The sequence below is a fragment of the Mustela putorius genome, unplaced genomic scaffold (assembly GCF_011764305.1).
Source record: "Mustela putorius furo isolate JIRA1106 unplaced genomic scaffold, ASM1176430v1.1 tig00003858_pilon_pilon_pilon, whole genome shotgun sequence".
Classification (NCBI taxonomy): Eukaryota; Metazoa; Chordata; class Mammalia; order Carnivora; family Mustelidae; genus Mustela; species Mustela putorius.
The window spans coordinates 27,038,909-27,054,870 of record NW_025422010.1 but is presented as its reverse complement, the minus strand read 5'-3'; the positions used below and the strand labels follow the sequence as shown (position 1 = coordinate 27,054,870).

Here is a 15,962-nt window from a genome sequence, read left to right as displayed (position 1 = left end):
TGTTGTTGCAAATCGCAAGAGTTCATTCTTTTTTATGGCTGTGAATCTTCTATTGTATATAGATATATAAACCACATCTTCTTTATCCATTTGTCTATCAGTGGATACTTTGGCTATTATAAATAATGCTGCAATAAACATAAGGGTTCATATAATTTTTTAAATCAGTGGTTTAATTTTCTTTGGGTAAATACCCACTAGTAAGTTATTGGATCATATGGTACTTACAGTTTAGTTTTTTAGAGGAACTTCCATACTATTTTCAACAGAGGCCATAACAATTTGAATTCCCAGCAGGGCATGAGGATTCCTTTTTCTTCACATACTTGCCAATGTTTGTTATTTCTTTTTTATTTTAGCCGTTCTGACAAGTCTAAGTTGCTAATCTCATTGTAGTTTTGATTTGCATTTCCCTGATGATGGGTGATGTTGAGCATCTTTTCATGAGTTTGTTGGCGGTCTTTGTGTCTTCTCTGGAAAATGTCTATACAGGTCCTTTACCTACTTTTTAATGGGATTATTTATGTTTTGGTGTTAAGTTCTTTATGTACTTTGGTTATTAATCCTTTTTTGGGTGTATCATTTGCAAATAATCTTCTCCCAGTCAGTAGGCTGCCTTTTTTGTTTTGATGGTTTCTTTCAACATGCAAAAGCTTTTTATTTTTATTTAGTCCTAGTAGTTTATTCTTGCTTTTGTTTCCCTTTCCTAAAGAGACATCTAGAAAAATGTTGTTAACAGTCAATGTCAGAGAAATTATTGTATTATCTTTTAGGATTTTTATGATGTCAGGTCTTTATATTTAGGTCTTTATTTTGAGCTTATTTTTGTGTATGATATAAGAAAGTGGTCCAGTTTCATTTTTCTGCATGTAGTTTTCCAGTTTTCCCAGCACCATTTATTGAAGAGGCTTTTTTCCCTGTTGTATATTCTTCTTTTGTCATAGATGGATTGATCATATAAGGATGAATTTCTTTTTGGACTATCTACTCTGTTCCATTGGTCAGAGTGACTCCTTTCTTGCCAGTCCCACGCTGTTTTGATTTTTACAACTTTGTAGTGTGTTTTATAATCTGAAATTGTGATATCTCTAACTTTGTTCTTTTTTCTCAAGATTGCATTGGGGACTTTCGTGGTTCCATATAAGTTTTAGTATTTTTTGCCCTATTTCTGTGAAAAATGCAGTTGGTATTTTGGTAGGGATTGTGTTGAATCTGTAGATTGCTTTGGAATTATGGTAGGTTTAATAATAGTAATTCTTCCAGTACGTGATCATGGACTATCTTTCCACTTATTTGTGTCATCTTCAATATCTTTTATGAGCACTTTATAGTTTTCAGCGTACAGCTCTGCCACCTCCTTGGTTAAGTTTATTCCTAGTGCAGTTGTAAATGAAATTATTTTCTTACATACAATAATATTTAAAGCAACATGTATGTGCATCATTGTAATATTAAATTGATACTTAAAGTGAGTAATTACTAAGGAATTTTTTTTTTTTTAAGATTTTATTTATTTATTTGTCAGAGAGAGAGCGAGCAAGAGCGAGCACAGGCAGACAGAGTGGAAGGCAGAGTCAGAGGGAGAAGCAGGCTCCCTGCGGAGCAAGGAGCCCGATGTGGGACTTGATCCCAGGACGCTGGGATCATGACCTGAGCCGAAGGCAGCTGCTTAACCAACTGAGCCACCCAGGCATCCCACTAAGGAATTTTTTAATCTTAGTTTCATTAGTATGAACTTGTAAATCATCATCTTAAGCATTTAAAATAACCTTTGTTATGAATATTTTAGAAGAGGAAAAAGCAATCCATTTATAGTTACTATTGAAAATTTACAGCAGATATTATTTTTATTATTTTGCATCACTAATAGGTGTGTAATGTATTACTTTTCTACCCCATCTCCAAACTGGCCAACAGTATTTGCACATTTGCTTTAATCTCAAAGAATAAACATCTGATGTCAGCATGCCAGGTGGTTTAGGGTCAGATGTTTCTGACCTTGTTAGCTCAAAGGTCTAGTTAAGGGGAGGGATTGTTGGCTAGGGCTCAATTTCAAAGCTACTTCTATAGTATCTAACTTACTCTCTTTCTACTTTGAATCTGATTGGTAGTAAAAGCATCTAATAGATAAAATTTCGTAGGTAATACACCAATATTAAACAAGGGCAAAAGTGTGTTTTCAAGATTTTTTTAAAGATTTATTTATTTTAGAGAGAGCAAGGGGGGAGGGGCAGAGAGAGAGAGAACGAGAGAATCTCAGGCAGACTCTCCACTGAGTGTGGAGCCTAACATGGGGCCTGATCTCACAACTCCATCTCACAACCCTAAGATCATGACATGAGCTAAAATCAAAAGTCAGACTCTTAACTGACTCAGCCATTCGAGTGCCCCAAAGACTGCGTGTAGATGGAAAGTTCCAGAAGAGACATCACCTCCTCCTTCTCCTCCTCCTTCTTCTTCATCACTTACAACATGCAGTGCTCATCCCAGCAAGTGCCCTTCTTAATGTCCATCACTCATTAAGTCCATCTCCCTACCAGCAACCCTCAGTTTGTTCTCAATAGTTAAAAGAGTCTCTTCTGGTTTGCCTCCTTCTCTGTTTTTATCTTATTTTTCATTCCCTTCCTCTGTGTTCATATGTTTTGTTTCTTAAGTTCCACATATGGGTGAGATCATAACCGATATTTGTCTTCTTCTGACTGACTTTGTTTAGCATAATACACTCTAGTTTTCATTCTTGTTTGTGCAAATGACAAGATTTCATTCTTTTTGATGGTGAGTAATATTCCATTGTATATGTACACCATAGCAGATATTACTAAATTGTGTCAACTCCGGGCCTATAAAGAATGGTAATGATTTTTTTAATAAGTGTGGCTAAAGACAGATTTTTTAGATGAATACCTGAGGAAAAAAACAAAAACAAAATCAAATACTTCCTTTCTTTGCCTTTTAAATGTTAATACACTCTATGGTTTTAATCCTTGGATCACTGTACTTTTTACTCTATACATTTTTGGGGTGATCATTTCTTAGGAATGATTTTCACTCTTAAATCTATCTCCAAAACTGACTTCTCTTTGAACTTTAGATTTGTAATGCCAGCTGCCTTTTAGACTTAACTTATTTGGGTGCTTCCAAAGCAACTTCACAACATACCTATACTAAAGTCATAAACTTGCTTATCTTGTTGATCATATCTTAAAATTATAACCAGCTAGTTTCTCATCGGCCAAGGCAGAAACCGAGATGTGCCTACAGTCTTCTGTCAGTAATCCAGGTTTTTCTTTTAATTTCTTAAAACATGTTTTCTTTCTGTATCTCCAAATAATTTACTTCCCTTTCCACCCCCTTGCCTCTTTAAATCCTTCTTCTGCTGTCTTGGTTCATGTCTGTAATGTCCTTCTGGACTGGGGACTTTTCCTCTTTGTTCCCTTGTCTACTAGTCCTTGTATCAGTCATGTCCTTCTGATAGTCATCTGCAATACCCCAGATTATCCTAAGTATCTATCTTCCTCTCTCTTATAATGCTGTAAGACCTGACTTGTCACATACTGGAAATTATATTTAAGTTCTTGAGGGTAGGAAATTGTGTTGTCTTCTGCATATTTATTCTCAGTGCCTAACACTGGCCTTGGCACATGGTGTATAATTTACATGTTTGTTGAACTGAACCATTAGTTATTCTAAAAGCTTTCTGTAAGATAGCTAATTAGATTAAGGGATGATATTAACAGTGTCAGGTAATTGATACTGCATGGACATTGACCAAAATGAACAGTTGCTAGACATAAATTATTTAGTAGAGCTGAATATAGATTCTTGAGTGTGTTTATGTTTTGTATTGTAATAAATAATCTTAACTTCAGTTTGAATATATTGCTGTTTTTGAATCGAGGGACTGTCATTGCTTCTTGGCCTTTTGGCTAAGATCAAGTGCAATCTAAGGACTATCAGTGAATGTAAAGGCAATTTATGGTTTTAGGAGTTTGAATAAAAATTATTTGAAGCAAATTCTTCTGTCTGCATTGCAAACTTGTATTTTCTGTCATTATTCTTTTTTCCTTTCCAAGTTTGTTTTCACCTTTTCAAACCTGGATGATTTGTTTTGTCATCAAATTTGAAGAAACTTACTATAACTGTTATTTTAGGGGTGAGAGGTCGGATGAGTGGTGGTATATTTCCCTAGAAATTGTCATTCCTGTGTTTTTTTTGTGCTATACCTTTCAGATATTTCTTTCAGATAATTTGAAAGTAAAGACTACTGGGTATAGTGTATATAAAATTATGTTAAATTTTAACTACTAATTGTATTTTTTATATGCATTCTGTCAATGAAAAAGGCTTATAATATGTGAAAAGTACACTTGCTTTGTGGATAGGGAACAGAGTTACATACTCCTGACAATAGTGAATTAGATTTCCTAGGTTTTTGGTAGCACTGTTTTGGAAAAGACAGCTATGAGGTCTGGGTGGACAGAGTTGTACTTTGGCTTTATTTTTTGGACTGTAAATTTATGGGCAAGTGGATTTTATTCATGTTATGTGCTGGGATTCTCAGGATGACAGAGCAAACCCAGGTAATGATAAAACACTCCACAGTTACCACCTTATAGGACAGTATGTTTGAATTTGGTACTTAAGATGTGATGCTTTTTCCCTAATGTGTCTGTGTTTCTGTGCTGAACATTTATTCTGGTCTTAATAGCCCCTCTGTCTGTTACTGCATTAAAACACAGTAAATGAGTTTTTTTTTACTATTGGAGGTAGTAATAGCAGTTTTTACAAGTTTCTCCACCTTGGGAGGAACTGTTCCTGTGGTGAACTGATCAGCTTGTAGCATCTTTCCTACTAACTTCAGTTACACAAGGAAAAAATTTGAAAGCCATCCTTGAGATTTGATTTATTTAAGTCTGTGCAACCAGTGCCCACATCCATTGTGTTTTTATGGAAGTGTTTATTGAATCCTCTAACTCAGTTAATTCCCCCTCCCTGATATTTATCCTCATGTTTTAAGTTAATGTAGCAGTTTTTAAAATTATCTTTTTGGTTACAGGCAAAGTTCATAGGCTGGAATTCCTCTTGAAATAGTATCACAGATTTTTTTTTCTTAGTTCTTTGTAGAGCATATGTAATAGACTTGTCATATCGTAGATATGAATTAACACTAAAATAAAACTTTATTCTTCAACTCATTAAAAGCCTCTGCTTTCTAGATAATACTGTCACTTTGTGAAATTCTTTCATTTTTCTTCCATCAACACTGAGGGCAGTTGTCATTTTTTTTTTTCAGGGCTATTTTTTGGTTTAAAGCAATATATTTTCTACTGTAGGTGTCACTGTAAGAAACAGGGACTGCAGAAGAACAAAGTTGCAGGAGTCATGGGAGTAGGGCATTCAGCTCAGCAGATCAGTTCTTTCTCAGAAAACTGCCATATGGATGCAAGAGTGAAATTTTACTTCAACTGAAATGATATATGCTATGGACCTCCTGGTCTCCTAAATTGGTCAGCCCTTGAGTACTAAATTTGACAGTGCTGAGGGTTTACTGTGCTGTTCTCAATTAGATTGTACATTAGAATCGTTTACATGCCATCGAAGATGTCTAAGGCATCTTCCTTATCTTAATTAGAATGCCCAGGATTGCTGCCCTTCCAAGTTTTCTAGTTTAATGAAGCCTCATAAGCAATTAAAAAAATATGTATGTATTTATGTTCTATAACTGTATGTGACTGCGTGTGTTTGTGTGTACATACTAGGAATAAATTTATAGCACTTTAAGAAAAAGACTGTGAAATGCTATTGAAAAGCCTAAATAAAATTTGGAAACAGAAGAAGTATTTAGAGGAAATTACCTGTTCCAGATATTAAGATTTATTATAAAGCTATAGAAATTAAAACTGTTTACAGTGATAAGACAGAGTAATGGAGTAGAATGAGATTTTAAATATAACATATAATTAGGTGTCATTTAAAATTAGTGGAGAACTTTAGGTTATTCACTAAATGGTATTGTGATGTCTAGCTATTTGGAGTTGGATCCCTAACTTACTTGCTACATGGTAATATAATTATAGCTTGATTAAGTTATATGAAAAAATGAAACAAACATATATACACCAGAATATACAAGAAAGCATTTTTTAAAAAATCTAGGAATAACATTCCTTCATAGTTTGACGCAGTATCTTGAAGCTGTAGAGGCTAAAGTTAGTATGCTTGACTACTAAAGAAAAAACTCATTCATGTCAAAACTGGGAAATACTATTTGCAAATGTATGACAAAGGTCTAATACTGATTAAGTATACAAAGGGCTCTTACAAACCACATAATCACAAAAACCCATTCACAAAAGAATATAAATAAGCAATTCACAGAAAAAATAACAAAAGAGCCTTAAACGTATGAAGTACCACCCTTACTATTAAATGTATGTTGAGGAGCAAAGTATCATCTTTTTTTAATGAAAGAGGTAAAAATTTTTTAAAGTAATTTTTGGCTGAGTAAAGTGGAAAACATACACTCTCATTCTCTTGATGAGATTATATATTGTTACTACTTTTTTTGTAACAGTTTGGCTCTGTCTATTAGAATTTGAACTATATATATAGCTTTCAGTAACTGAGTGAGTTCTGCTTCCAGGAATGTGTCTAATAAAAATATATAATTACTCAAAAATGGTTTTGTAAAGATGTTTATCAAAGTACTTTTTTATAGTAACAAAAGTAGTAAAAGTATGATATTAAATTAGTCAATATTAATTAATAGCAATACTAAATTAGTCAATTGAGACCATATTAACAAATTGTGGAATATTTATAAACAGAATACAGTGTAGCTTTAAAAGAAATAAGAAGTATAGATGTCTTAGAAGGATGTCCATGATACTATATTAAGTCCAAAAAGTGAGATAAAGAATATTCTGTATGAAAAATTACATTTATTTTTAGAAAACAATATATATTTAACACAAAAGCACAAATATAGAGAGGGAGAAATGACACCACCTGGCAAGTTAGATGAGGCATGGAATAGGGCAGAAAGATGTTTACCTTTTTTTTTTTCTTCAAACATTTATTCTTTAAGGAAAAAAATTATTTTTTAAAGAAGAAAACATTTTCCTAAAAATGAAGAATGCACTCCCTCGCTCCCTTAACTCTTGGATAAGAATGGCTTGTCAATTGTACATTCCTGATTTTTCCACTTAATTAGGTTTTGGATCTTAACTTGGACAGAAACATTTTATCATTAAGTTTTTGTCATAGGGAAGTTGAACTAGGTAATAATATCTACCATTTACTGAATGCTTTTTAGATTGTTTCCTCAGATCTGTTTCTACTCTAATTTTGTGATTGCTGCAGAGATTAGTTATAATAATCTATGATCTATGAGCACTTTTTGGATGTAACTATAATTTGTTGACATTATTGCATTTAAAGTAAATGTTTTCTGTTTTCAACTCTCCCTGGGGAAAATAATGGCAGCAGAACACATGGAAGGGCATGGTAAGTTCAGCTTGAGAATAGCTGAAAACCTAGAGAAAGTTTTGGTGAAAATGTTGTTGATACTTGATCAGCATCCTTCACTACTTTCTCTGTTATTTGTAAAGTGGTGATGGCTCTTTCATTTGAAAGGTTGTCCTTATGGATGAGGATGTAAATTTAGTATGTGGTTTTTGTAGACACTAATGTAAGAGTCCATTGAAGTGGAAACTAATTTGAGTTGTACCGTTTACTAATAATGCTAATAGCCGGGATAATCTTTGAAGGGGAAACCTTATAAACTTCTTAATGAAAAGCAGTCACTTTGGTATTCTTGAATTAAGCAAAAATTGAGAATTGCTTTTACATACAGTAAACTTAGTAGAGGATAAAGCAGAGAGTAGATTATTTCATATTCTACATACATTCTCTTATTTTTCCTTTTTTTCTTGGGTAAATAGAAATATGCTATTAGATATCTCAGATCAATTTCCTGAAGAAATTGTGCAAATCTGTTGTTTTCTGTGCTTTCCTTTCCGGTTTGTCTTTAATCAGTATATCTGTATTCTCAGTTTATGTACTTTTTTTTTGCCATTTGAAAAGGGATTGCATTTCTTCAGAGATTTATTATACACTGCATATTGTAACCAGACATTTGGCTTTATGAAAAACAAAAGAAAATATTTAATAGTAGGGAATTTTTTGAAGGATTTCAAGAAAAATTTGTGCTTATTGGAAGAAAGAATCATCAAGATTGGATTGCCCTTTGATTTCTGCCCTCAGATTCTCTTACGCTAAATAGTGAATATACTATATATTATTTTTAGAAATTAAATGGTTTTTACCAGTTATCTTTTTGCTTTTAATTTTATGAAACTAACCTTTTTTTTTTTTTTAAACATTCAATAGGATTCTGATCTTCGAAGTGCACTTCTTTTGGAGCAGGCGGCACATTGCTTTATAAACATGAAGAGTCCCATGGTTAGAAAATATGCATTTCATATGATATTGGCAGGCCATCGGTTTAGTAAAGCTGGGCAGGTGAGTGTATTTTCTTAAAAAAAAAAAAAGTAATAGTTTATTTTAATTTTTGTTATTAGCTATTTATTTTATAAATGTATGCCATTCATCAATTTTTTATGATTTTAAAATTAATCTTAAAAATGGAAGCAAATTTTGTTCTGAGGTAATGTGTTATATTGGTAAGGGCATGAGATTTGGATTTAGATAAATGTGGGTGTGAATCTTGATCTCCTCACAACTTGACTTGGGTTTAAGTTACTTCTCTGAGCCTCAGTTTTTGTATTTATTTTGGGATTTTGGAGTCTTGCCCAAATTTTTGTGAGGTAAAACAAATCATACATATGAAGGGCTGGATATACTGAATGCATTTAAACAATTTTAATTATCCTTCACAGTGGCTGGACTCTCTGCTTCAGCTCTGGTCTTCTGTTATTTCTCAAAGTGCCTTATAATGATATTTACTAAATATTTAATGAGTAGAAATCCTGTCTCTCTTTTCCCTGGAAGCAGTTGGGTTGGAGAGATACTTATTATTTTAGAGCGATTTCTCCAGCCCCAGTTGCCCTTTAATTATTAGTTGGAGGGAGAATTGTTAAAGGCAGAGTGGTAGCAGCAGTAAGTCATGGTTTACTGTAAATATAGATAAGTAAGTATGGATTGAAGAATCATCTCTGAATTCCTGGAACTATACAAGGAGCTTAGTATGTACTGTAAAACCATAGTCTTATCTTTTAAGGAGTTTTTTATATCATAGGGAAATATGAGGACTTAAAAAAATTTGGTTAATAATGAATTTTTATGAACATCTATTTTTCAAAGTCTGTGCTAAACAAACATGTCAGTATTTTAAGTTATATGTTATTAAAACGGTGCAAAGAAACAAAAACATTCAAAAATTACTCTCAATTTCATGTGAAAATGCCATGATTTTAAAAAACAAGTATTTCAATATTGGGTTCCTCCTTCTATTTTTGGAAACTGGCAAGTTAGAAAATAGGTGAATTTGCTTTATATTAGATACAAAACTGTAAAAAATATTTCTGAGGGGCGCCTGGGTGGCTCAGTGGGTTAAGCCTCTGCCTTCAGCTCAGGTCATGATCTCAGGGTCTTGGGATCGAGCCCCACATCAGACTCCCTGCTCAGCAGGGACCCTGCTTCCCCCACCTCTCTGTCTGCTTCTCTGTCTGCTTCTCTGCCTACTTGTGATCTCTCTCTCTCTCTGTATCAAATAAATAAATTTTTTAAAAATTTCTAAAATTAAATATCTTTTTAATATATCAACTTATAATAATTGATACACTCCATCAACTAGAATTTCTCAGGTTCTAGAGGGGAACAAAATTTTAAAGAATCATTGCTCAAAGCTCTTCTTCCATACTAAATGCAAATGCATCTGGAACATGTTATCCCATTGTTTATTGTCATTTAAAAATGTTTTATTCAAAATGTAATAAGCATGTGGTTCCCTTTGCTTGGGAGGAAAATTAAATACCCCATTAGGAATGATCCATTGTCTCTTATTAAAAATAAGTCATCCTTTTCCACATCTTTGTCCACTTTTATGAATGGTTTCATTTATGAACATGATGATGTCATTGGAATTGGAAACAACCACTCATGTTTCATCTTCTGAGATTATAGGATATGTTACTTCTAGGAAATACATGCAAATTAAAAATGCTACCTTTGGGGGTGCCTGGGTGGCTTAAGATTTTATTTATTTATTTGACAGACAGAGATCTGTCAGAGAGGCAGGGTTAGAGAGAGAGAGGAGGAAGCAGACTCCATGCTGAGCAGAGAGCCCTATGTGGGGCTCGATCCCAGGACCCTGGGATCATGACCCAAGCTGAAGGCAGATGCCTAACCATCTGAGCCACCTGGGCACCCTCTTAGTAATCATCTTTAACTCTAGTTATCTCGTGGAGTTAGTGATTCCAGGGTACCCAGTTCTGTATTTTGTGACCACTCTGTATATAACCCTGCATCCAGAAAATCTCTTTCTCAGACAGTATATAGAAACTAAATGTATAACTAGAAATGCTCTTCTGTTGGAAAAATAAACAATGTCCTATTGTAGTTGGTCAAGAACAGTATCTTCCTTGGAAGGTGGGACATAGAACAAAAATGGTTGTCAGTGAGGCCAAGTTGTTCCTCAGAAGCAGCACTTTTTATGACATTTCCATTAAAATGTGTTGTTGGCTGAGATTAGAGGATGTTAGAGAAGATTATGTGTATATAGAAAGGCCATTTCTCAGTCCTCTCTGTCTGAGAGTTTGTGCCAAATTGCTTTTCTTGTCCCCAGCATTTTTTAATAGTTCCTTTTTTTACCGTTAGTTTTCCAGTAAGGAATTTTAAAAAAGGAATTGACATTTCTGAAGATTAAAATTGGTAAAAAATTTAAGAAAGTGCTAGAGAGGGTGTGTGTGTTTGTGTCCCATATACCCCTAGACACAGTATACCCCTGTTTCAATTTTTACTTTAAAAGGCAGACTTTAAATCCTTGTTACCTTTTAAATCTCTTTAGATGCTTTTCCAAGAAATCGTAAAAATGCACTTGAACTCAACATTTTGACATATTGTTTCTTGTATCTCAGTTTTTAAGACTCAATGTTTGTGTTCCTTTTTACTAAAGGAAGTATGGAGATCAAGAAATAGCACTTAAAATTATTTTGAAACAGTCTCAAACTTATAAAAAAGTTGTAAGTACAGTTCAGAAACTTTACCTGAGCGATTTGATAGTTATCAAATAGTTACCAGTTACCTGGTGCCTCATTACTCCCAAATATTTCAGGACGTATTTCCCATTTTCTAGAAACAAGACTTTTTCTCCTATATAATCACAATACAGCAATCAAATCAAGAACTTAATACTGATACAGTACCACTAGCTAATCATCAAACCAGTGTCCCATAAATATCCTTTATAGCATAAGGATCCTGTTCAAAAGGATCCTTTGACATTATGACCTTGATACTTTTGAAGATTACAGGCCAATTATTTTTATAGAGTGTGTCTCTCAGTTTGTTTGGTGTTTGATGTTTCCTCCCAGTGAGATTTGGATTGGGTATCTTTGTAGGAATATCACAGAAGAGAGACTGAGTTCTTAAATTGCATGCTATTAAGTGGCAGATGATTTTGATTTGCTTTAATTTTTTAACCAGGAAAACATTTTCTTAAAAAAAAAACAACAAGCAGTTCTGGCTGTACAGGGTACAAAGTTGTAATCTGCCCTGGAGAGGGGAGTTAGGTACAAGAGTATACTCTGAAGCAGGTTTAGTGGAGTGAAGCCTCTTCCTTGGTTCCAAATCCCAGTTTTAAGATAGAGGTTGTCTGAGTTCAGGGGGTTTCAGTAATAGGCAATTAATGCCAAATATCTGCTCACAAGTGTGGCAGAATATAGCAGTGGGCAAAAGAAAAGAATATACCATACTCTTACTACCTAACGAAATCATAGTTTAGTTAGCATTCAGCCCAGTCCCGTGGCATAGAGATGACCGTAACGCAATCAGTAAGATAGTTCTCAGTTATAAAATAACAACCTAATTTATGACTCTGGATGCTACTCTCTGAAAACTCCCAGATGGTTTTCCATAAAGTCATGATCATTTTTGACTTCTTAGTCTTCCTGCTCTTGGACAAAGCAGTCACTTGCCTGCTTCAGGACCTCTTATTTTTTAGTAATAATTGCAAAGGGGTCTTCATAAATGTTATTTTCATTGTTAAATCATTCTAGTCTTTAGAAGCACCAGTTACCAGGTTCGTGATTATGTGTGTGTTTACTTTTTCTAGTCCAAGAGAAGTTTGGATTATAATACCTTTTGTTTATTTTCTTTCAGAAAAAGCATGCTTTGCGCTGTTATTGTCAAGCCATGCAAGTTTACAAGGGAAAAGGCTGGTCTCTTGCAGAGGATCATATTAACTTCACTATTGGCCGCCAGTCGTATACCCTTAGGCAACTGGACAATGCTGTGTCTGCTTTTAGGCATATTTTAATCAATGAAAGCAGACAGTCTGCTGCTCAACAAGGGGCCTTCCTCAGAGAGTATCTTTATGTTTACAAGGTGAATACTTGTTTTTAGTAGTAGATATTAAAATTTAAGTCATTATTTTTAGTTAAAAAAAAAAAAAACTCCTTTAGTAGGAGTTCAATAAAATGGTTTTCTTATAATTTATATAATTATCTGTCATAATAAAATGTGGCATTATGCCCTTCGGCCATAGATCTGAGTTCCATTGCCCTTCTACAGATCTTTAAAAGGGAATTTTAATATTCCATAAACATTTGATCTGTGCGTATTCTTGGAACTTAAAAAGAAAAAAAAGAGATGCCGTGACTTTCTAGGCTCCTTCTTCATTATTATTTTTTTTGAATCATAACAAATTTTATAACATATTGGGTTCTCATACCGTCCTTTGGAAAAAGTATATTCCTTTCTTTTTTCTATGAAAGATGAAAAGGTATGTGTCTATGGGAAGTGGCCATATTATGGTCTAACCCAGAAAAATTAATAGGAAGGAAAAATACTTCACTGAGACAGGGGGTTAGAAAATACAAAACATTATTTTAGGGAAAAACTTACCTTTCACATTTTTTAAGTTTAAAATTTTTTCAAATTTAAAAATTTTTTCTTCAAGACTTGTGAATAATGAATATTTTATCTGTCCTGCAGAAAATATGCTTTCATTCTTTATTAATTTGAGATCAAATGGGTTAGAATTTTAACAGATAGGATGCTGTAAAGAGTCACAGGAAGTAAAGTGCATACAATAGTATTTGGAAGTTTTCACATCCAAAGAGAGCCAATTAGCTGAGGAACTTGAGGAAGATTCTCTTGGCTAGAATAAATGTTATTTATTATAACTGATAATAAATAAGTTATTATGATGGCTGATATATTAAGTAAAACTAGTAATTCTTTATTTTAATATTCTTGCTTAACATATTTTTAATTCCTTACATATTAAAAAATGAGAAGGCAAATGTAAAGAAAGTGGAGTTTTCTCAAAAAATTCTTCTTCTCTATTTCTTCTAGAATGTAAGTCAGCTATCACCAGATGGTCCTTTACCACAGCTACCTTTACCATATATTAACAGTTCAGCAACACGGGTTTTCTTTGGCCATGACAGACGACCAGCAGATGGTTTGTAAATTTTATTTGGCCTTGTTGCATAGTGACTATTTTTTTAAGTGTTTTTTTTTCTTTATTTAAGAAATGATGTTGTAATTGCTAGAGCATATTTGAAAATAAATAACTCTGTACTGTATTACTTAACATCCTGCCAACTGAAGATAACCAGTACTTCAGGGTTTTCCTTCCAGCTCTAAAAGCTAAAAATAAAAACAAAATAGCTACAATTATAAAGGGTTTTCTCACATAGTCTTATTGAACATTTTTAATGGCTGTAAGATACTTTATTCAGTACATATAAATGAAGTACTTTAATATTTGCTAATAGTTGGACTGTTTCCTTCTTTTCCTTATATAAAATTATGTTTGATGGACATTTTTGTGGAAAAACTCTTTTTTTTAAGAAGATTTTTATTTTATTTATTTGACAGAGAGAAAGAGAGAGAGCACAAGCAGGGGGAGAGGCAGGTGGAGGGAGAGGGAGAGGCAGGCTCCTTGCAGAGCAGGGGAAGCCCGATACGGGACTCGATCCGAGGACTCTGGGATCATGACCCGAGCTGAAGGCAGTGGCTTAACCCATTGAGCCACACAGACGCCCCTAAAACTTGTTTTCTTAATATACGTAGTAGCAGAGAACAGTTGCCAATATTCTGTTCTTCTTGTAAGTCTTTTTAAAATACAGGCTTATTTCTAAGGATTGAACCTTAGAATGGCAGTACTGGGCCAAAAGTGTAAATATGTTAAAGTAAACTTTGTAATTCTAAGCATTCTTATATTTGAACTTATTAATATGTTTCTCTTTGAGATTTAGTATAAAATTTAAAAATATTCATCACTGGATGCTAGGGTGGTGCAGTCGGTTAAGTGTCCAACTCTTGGTTTTGGGTTGGGTTGTGGTCTAAGTGTCCTGGGATCATGCTGTGTGTTGGGCTCCGTGTTCAATGCAGAGTCTGCTTGAGACTCTCTCTGTCCTTACTTGTTCCTCTCTCTCTCTAAAATAAATAAATATATTATATATATATATATGCACATATATATGTATATATATATTATGAAAATGTTTATGGCAGGATTGATTTTAATAGTGAAAAATACTAGAATGATAGAGGAGCTGAATTGATAAATTTTGGTATATTTATGTAATGGATTCATGCTATAGGACATGAATGAAATTGTTCCATATGTTTCAGTATGGATAATACACCATAATGTTGAGCGAAAAATGTTACAGAATGATCAATCAAATGTAATTCCATTTATATAAATTTCTAGTGTCAAACCAATTCATCCAATGCATACATTGTTTATGTATACACTAATATGTGGCAAAGGAAAAAATATGGATGAAAACACAGTATTTCAGTTCTGGCAAGAAGTGCTAGTAGAGATGAAGGAGAAAAATAGGATTGGGGAGGGTTATACAGAGGACTTTAATTATTTGTAACATAAAGAATATTTGGGATTTTATGACAAACATTGACATTTGTTAAATTTCAGTGTATAAATATTTGTTATTCTCCGTGGGTTTCTGTATGTTTGAAGTATTTTATTTGAAATTGTGAAATATTAAGAAAAACGTATTCTTTCAGAGTTAAGAAGAAAAGAACAAGAATATTATATATAAGTCAAGTTCCATTTAGGCTAGGGTTATTAAGAGAATATTTTTCTCTCAGGTAATTAAACAGGCATGAGTGAGTGTGTATGTATATATATTTATTTGGCTACCTTGGATTTTTATTTAAAATATGTCTCATTTGAGGGCAGATGGGTGTTAGTATACATGTACTGAATTGTGACTTTTTGTTTTAGGTGAAAAGCAAGCAGCCACTCATGTAAGTCTTGATCAGGAGTATGATTCTGAGTCCTCTCAGCAGTGGCGAGAACTTGAAGAACAGGTTGTAGCTGTGGTCAACAGAGGAGTAATTCCAACCAATTTCTACCCCACACAATACTGTTTGAATAGTTACTCGGATAACTCAAGATTTCCACTGGCAGTTGTAGAAGGTGATATACTTGAATTTTTATTCATGGTTTTTTGTTTGATTTATAAAATCAAATTTAGTCTGTCTTACAGCAGATAGACTGGAAGGCATGAAATAATAAATTTGGAAACATAACTTAGTGAGCTGCATGTATAAAACTAGGCATTGTGGGCTCTGATACTGGTACATATAGTGTGCTATTGGAATATAGAAGAGAGAATGACATTTTTTAGTACATAGAAATTGGGGGGAAATCTTCTAGAGGAAGTCTTTTTTTTCCCTTAAGATTTTATTTATTAGAGAGAGCATAGAGGGAGAGGGAGAGGGAGAAGTAGATTTCCTGC

General features: G+C 33.6%; 1 protein-coding gene and 1 pseudogene across 3 annotated transcripts in view; both read left to right on the top strand.

The window, feature by feature from the left end:
* Nucleotides 1-15,962, top strand: part of TRAPPC8 (trafficking protein particle complex subunit 8) — a 75,147-nt gene that overhangs the window by 27,815 nt on the left and 31,370 nt on the right. For all 3 annotated transcript variants that reach the window (XM_004742884.3, XM_004742882.3, XM_004742883.3), the window contains exons 12-15: nucleotides 8,392-8,523; nucleotides 12,343-12,567; nucleotides 13,540-13,648; nucleotides 15,446-15,640. In XM_004742884.3, coding sequence (XP_004742941.1) covers nucleotides 8,392-8,523; nucleotides 12,343-12,567; nucleotides 13,540-13,648; nucleotides 15,446-15,640 — 661 coding nt within the window. The remainder of the gene's footprint in view (nucleotides 1-8,391; nucleotides 8,524-12,342; nucleotides 12,568-13,539; nucleotides 13,649-15,445; nucleotides 15,641-15,962) is intronic.
* Nucleotides 3,907-4,058, top strand: LOC123387708 (annotated as a pseudogene).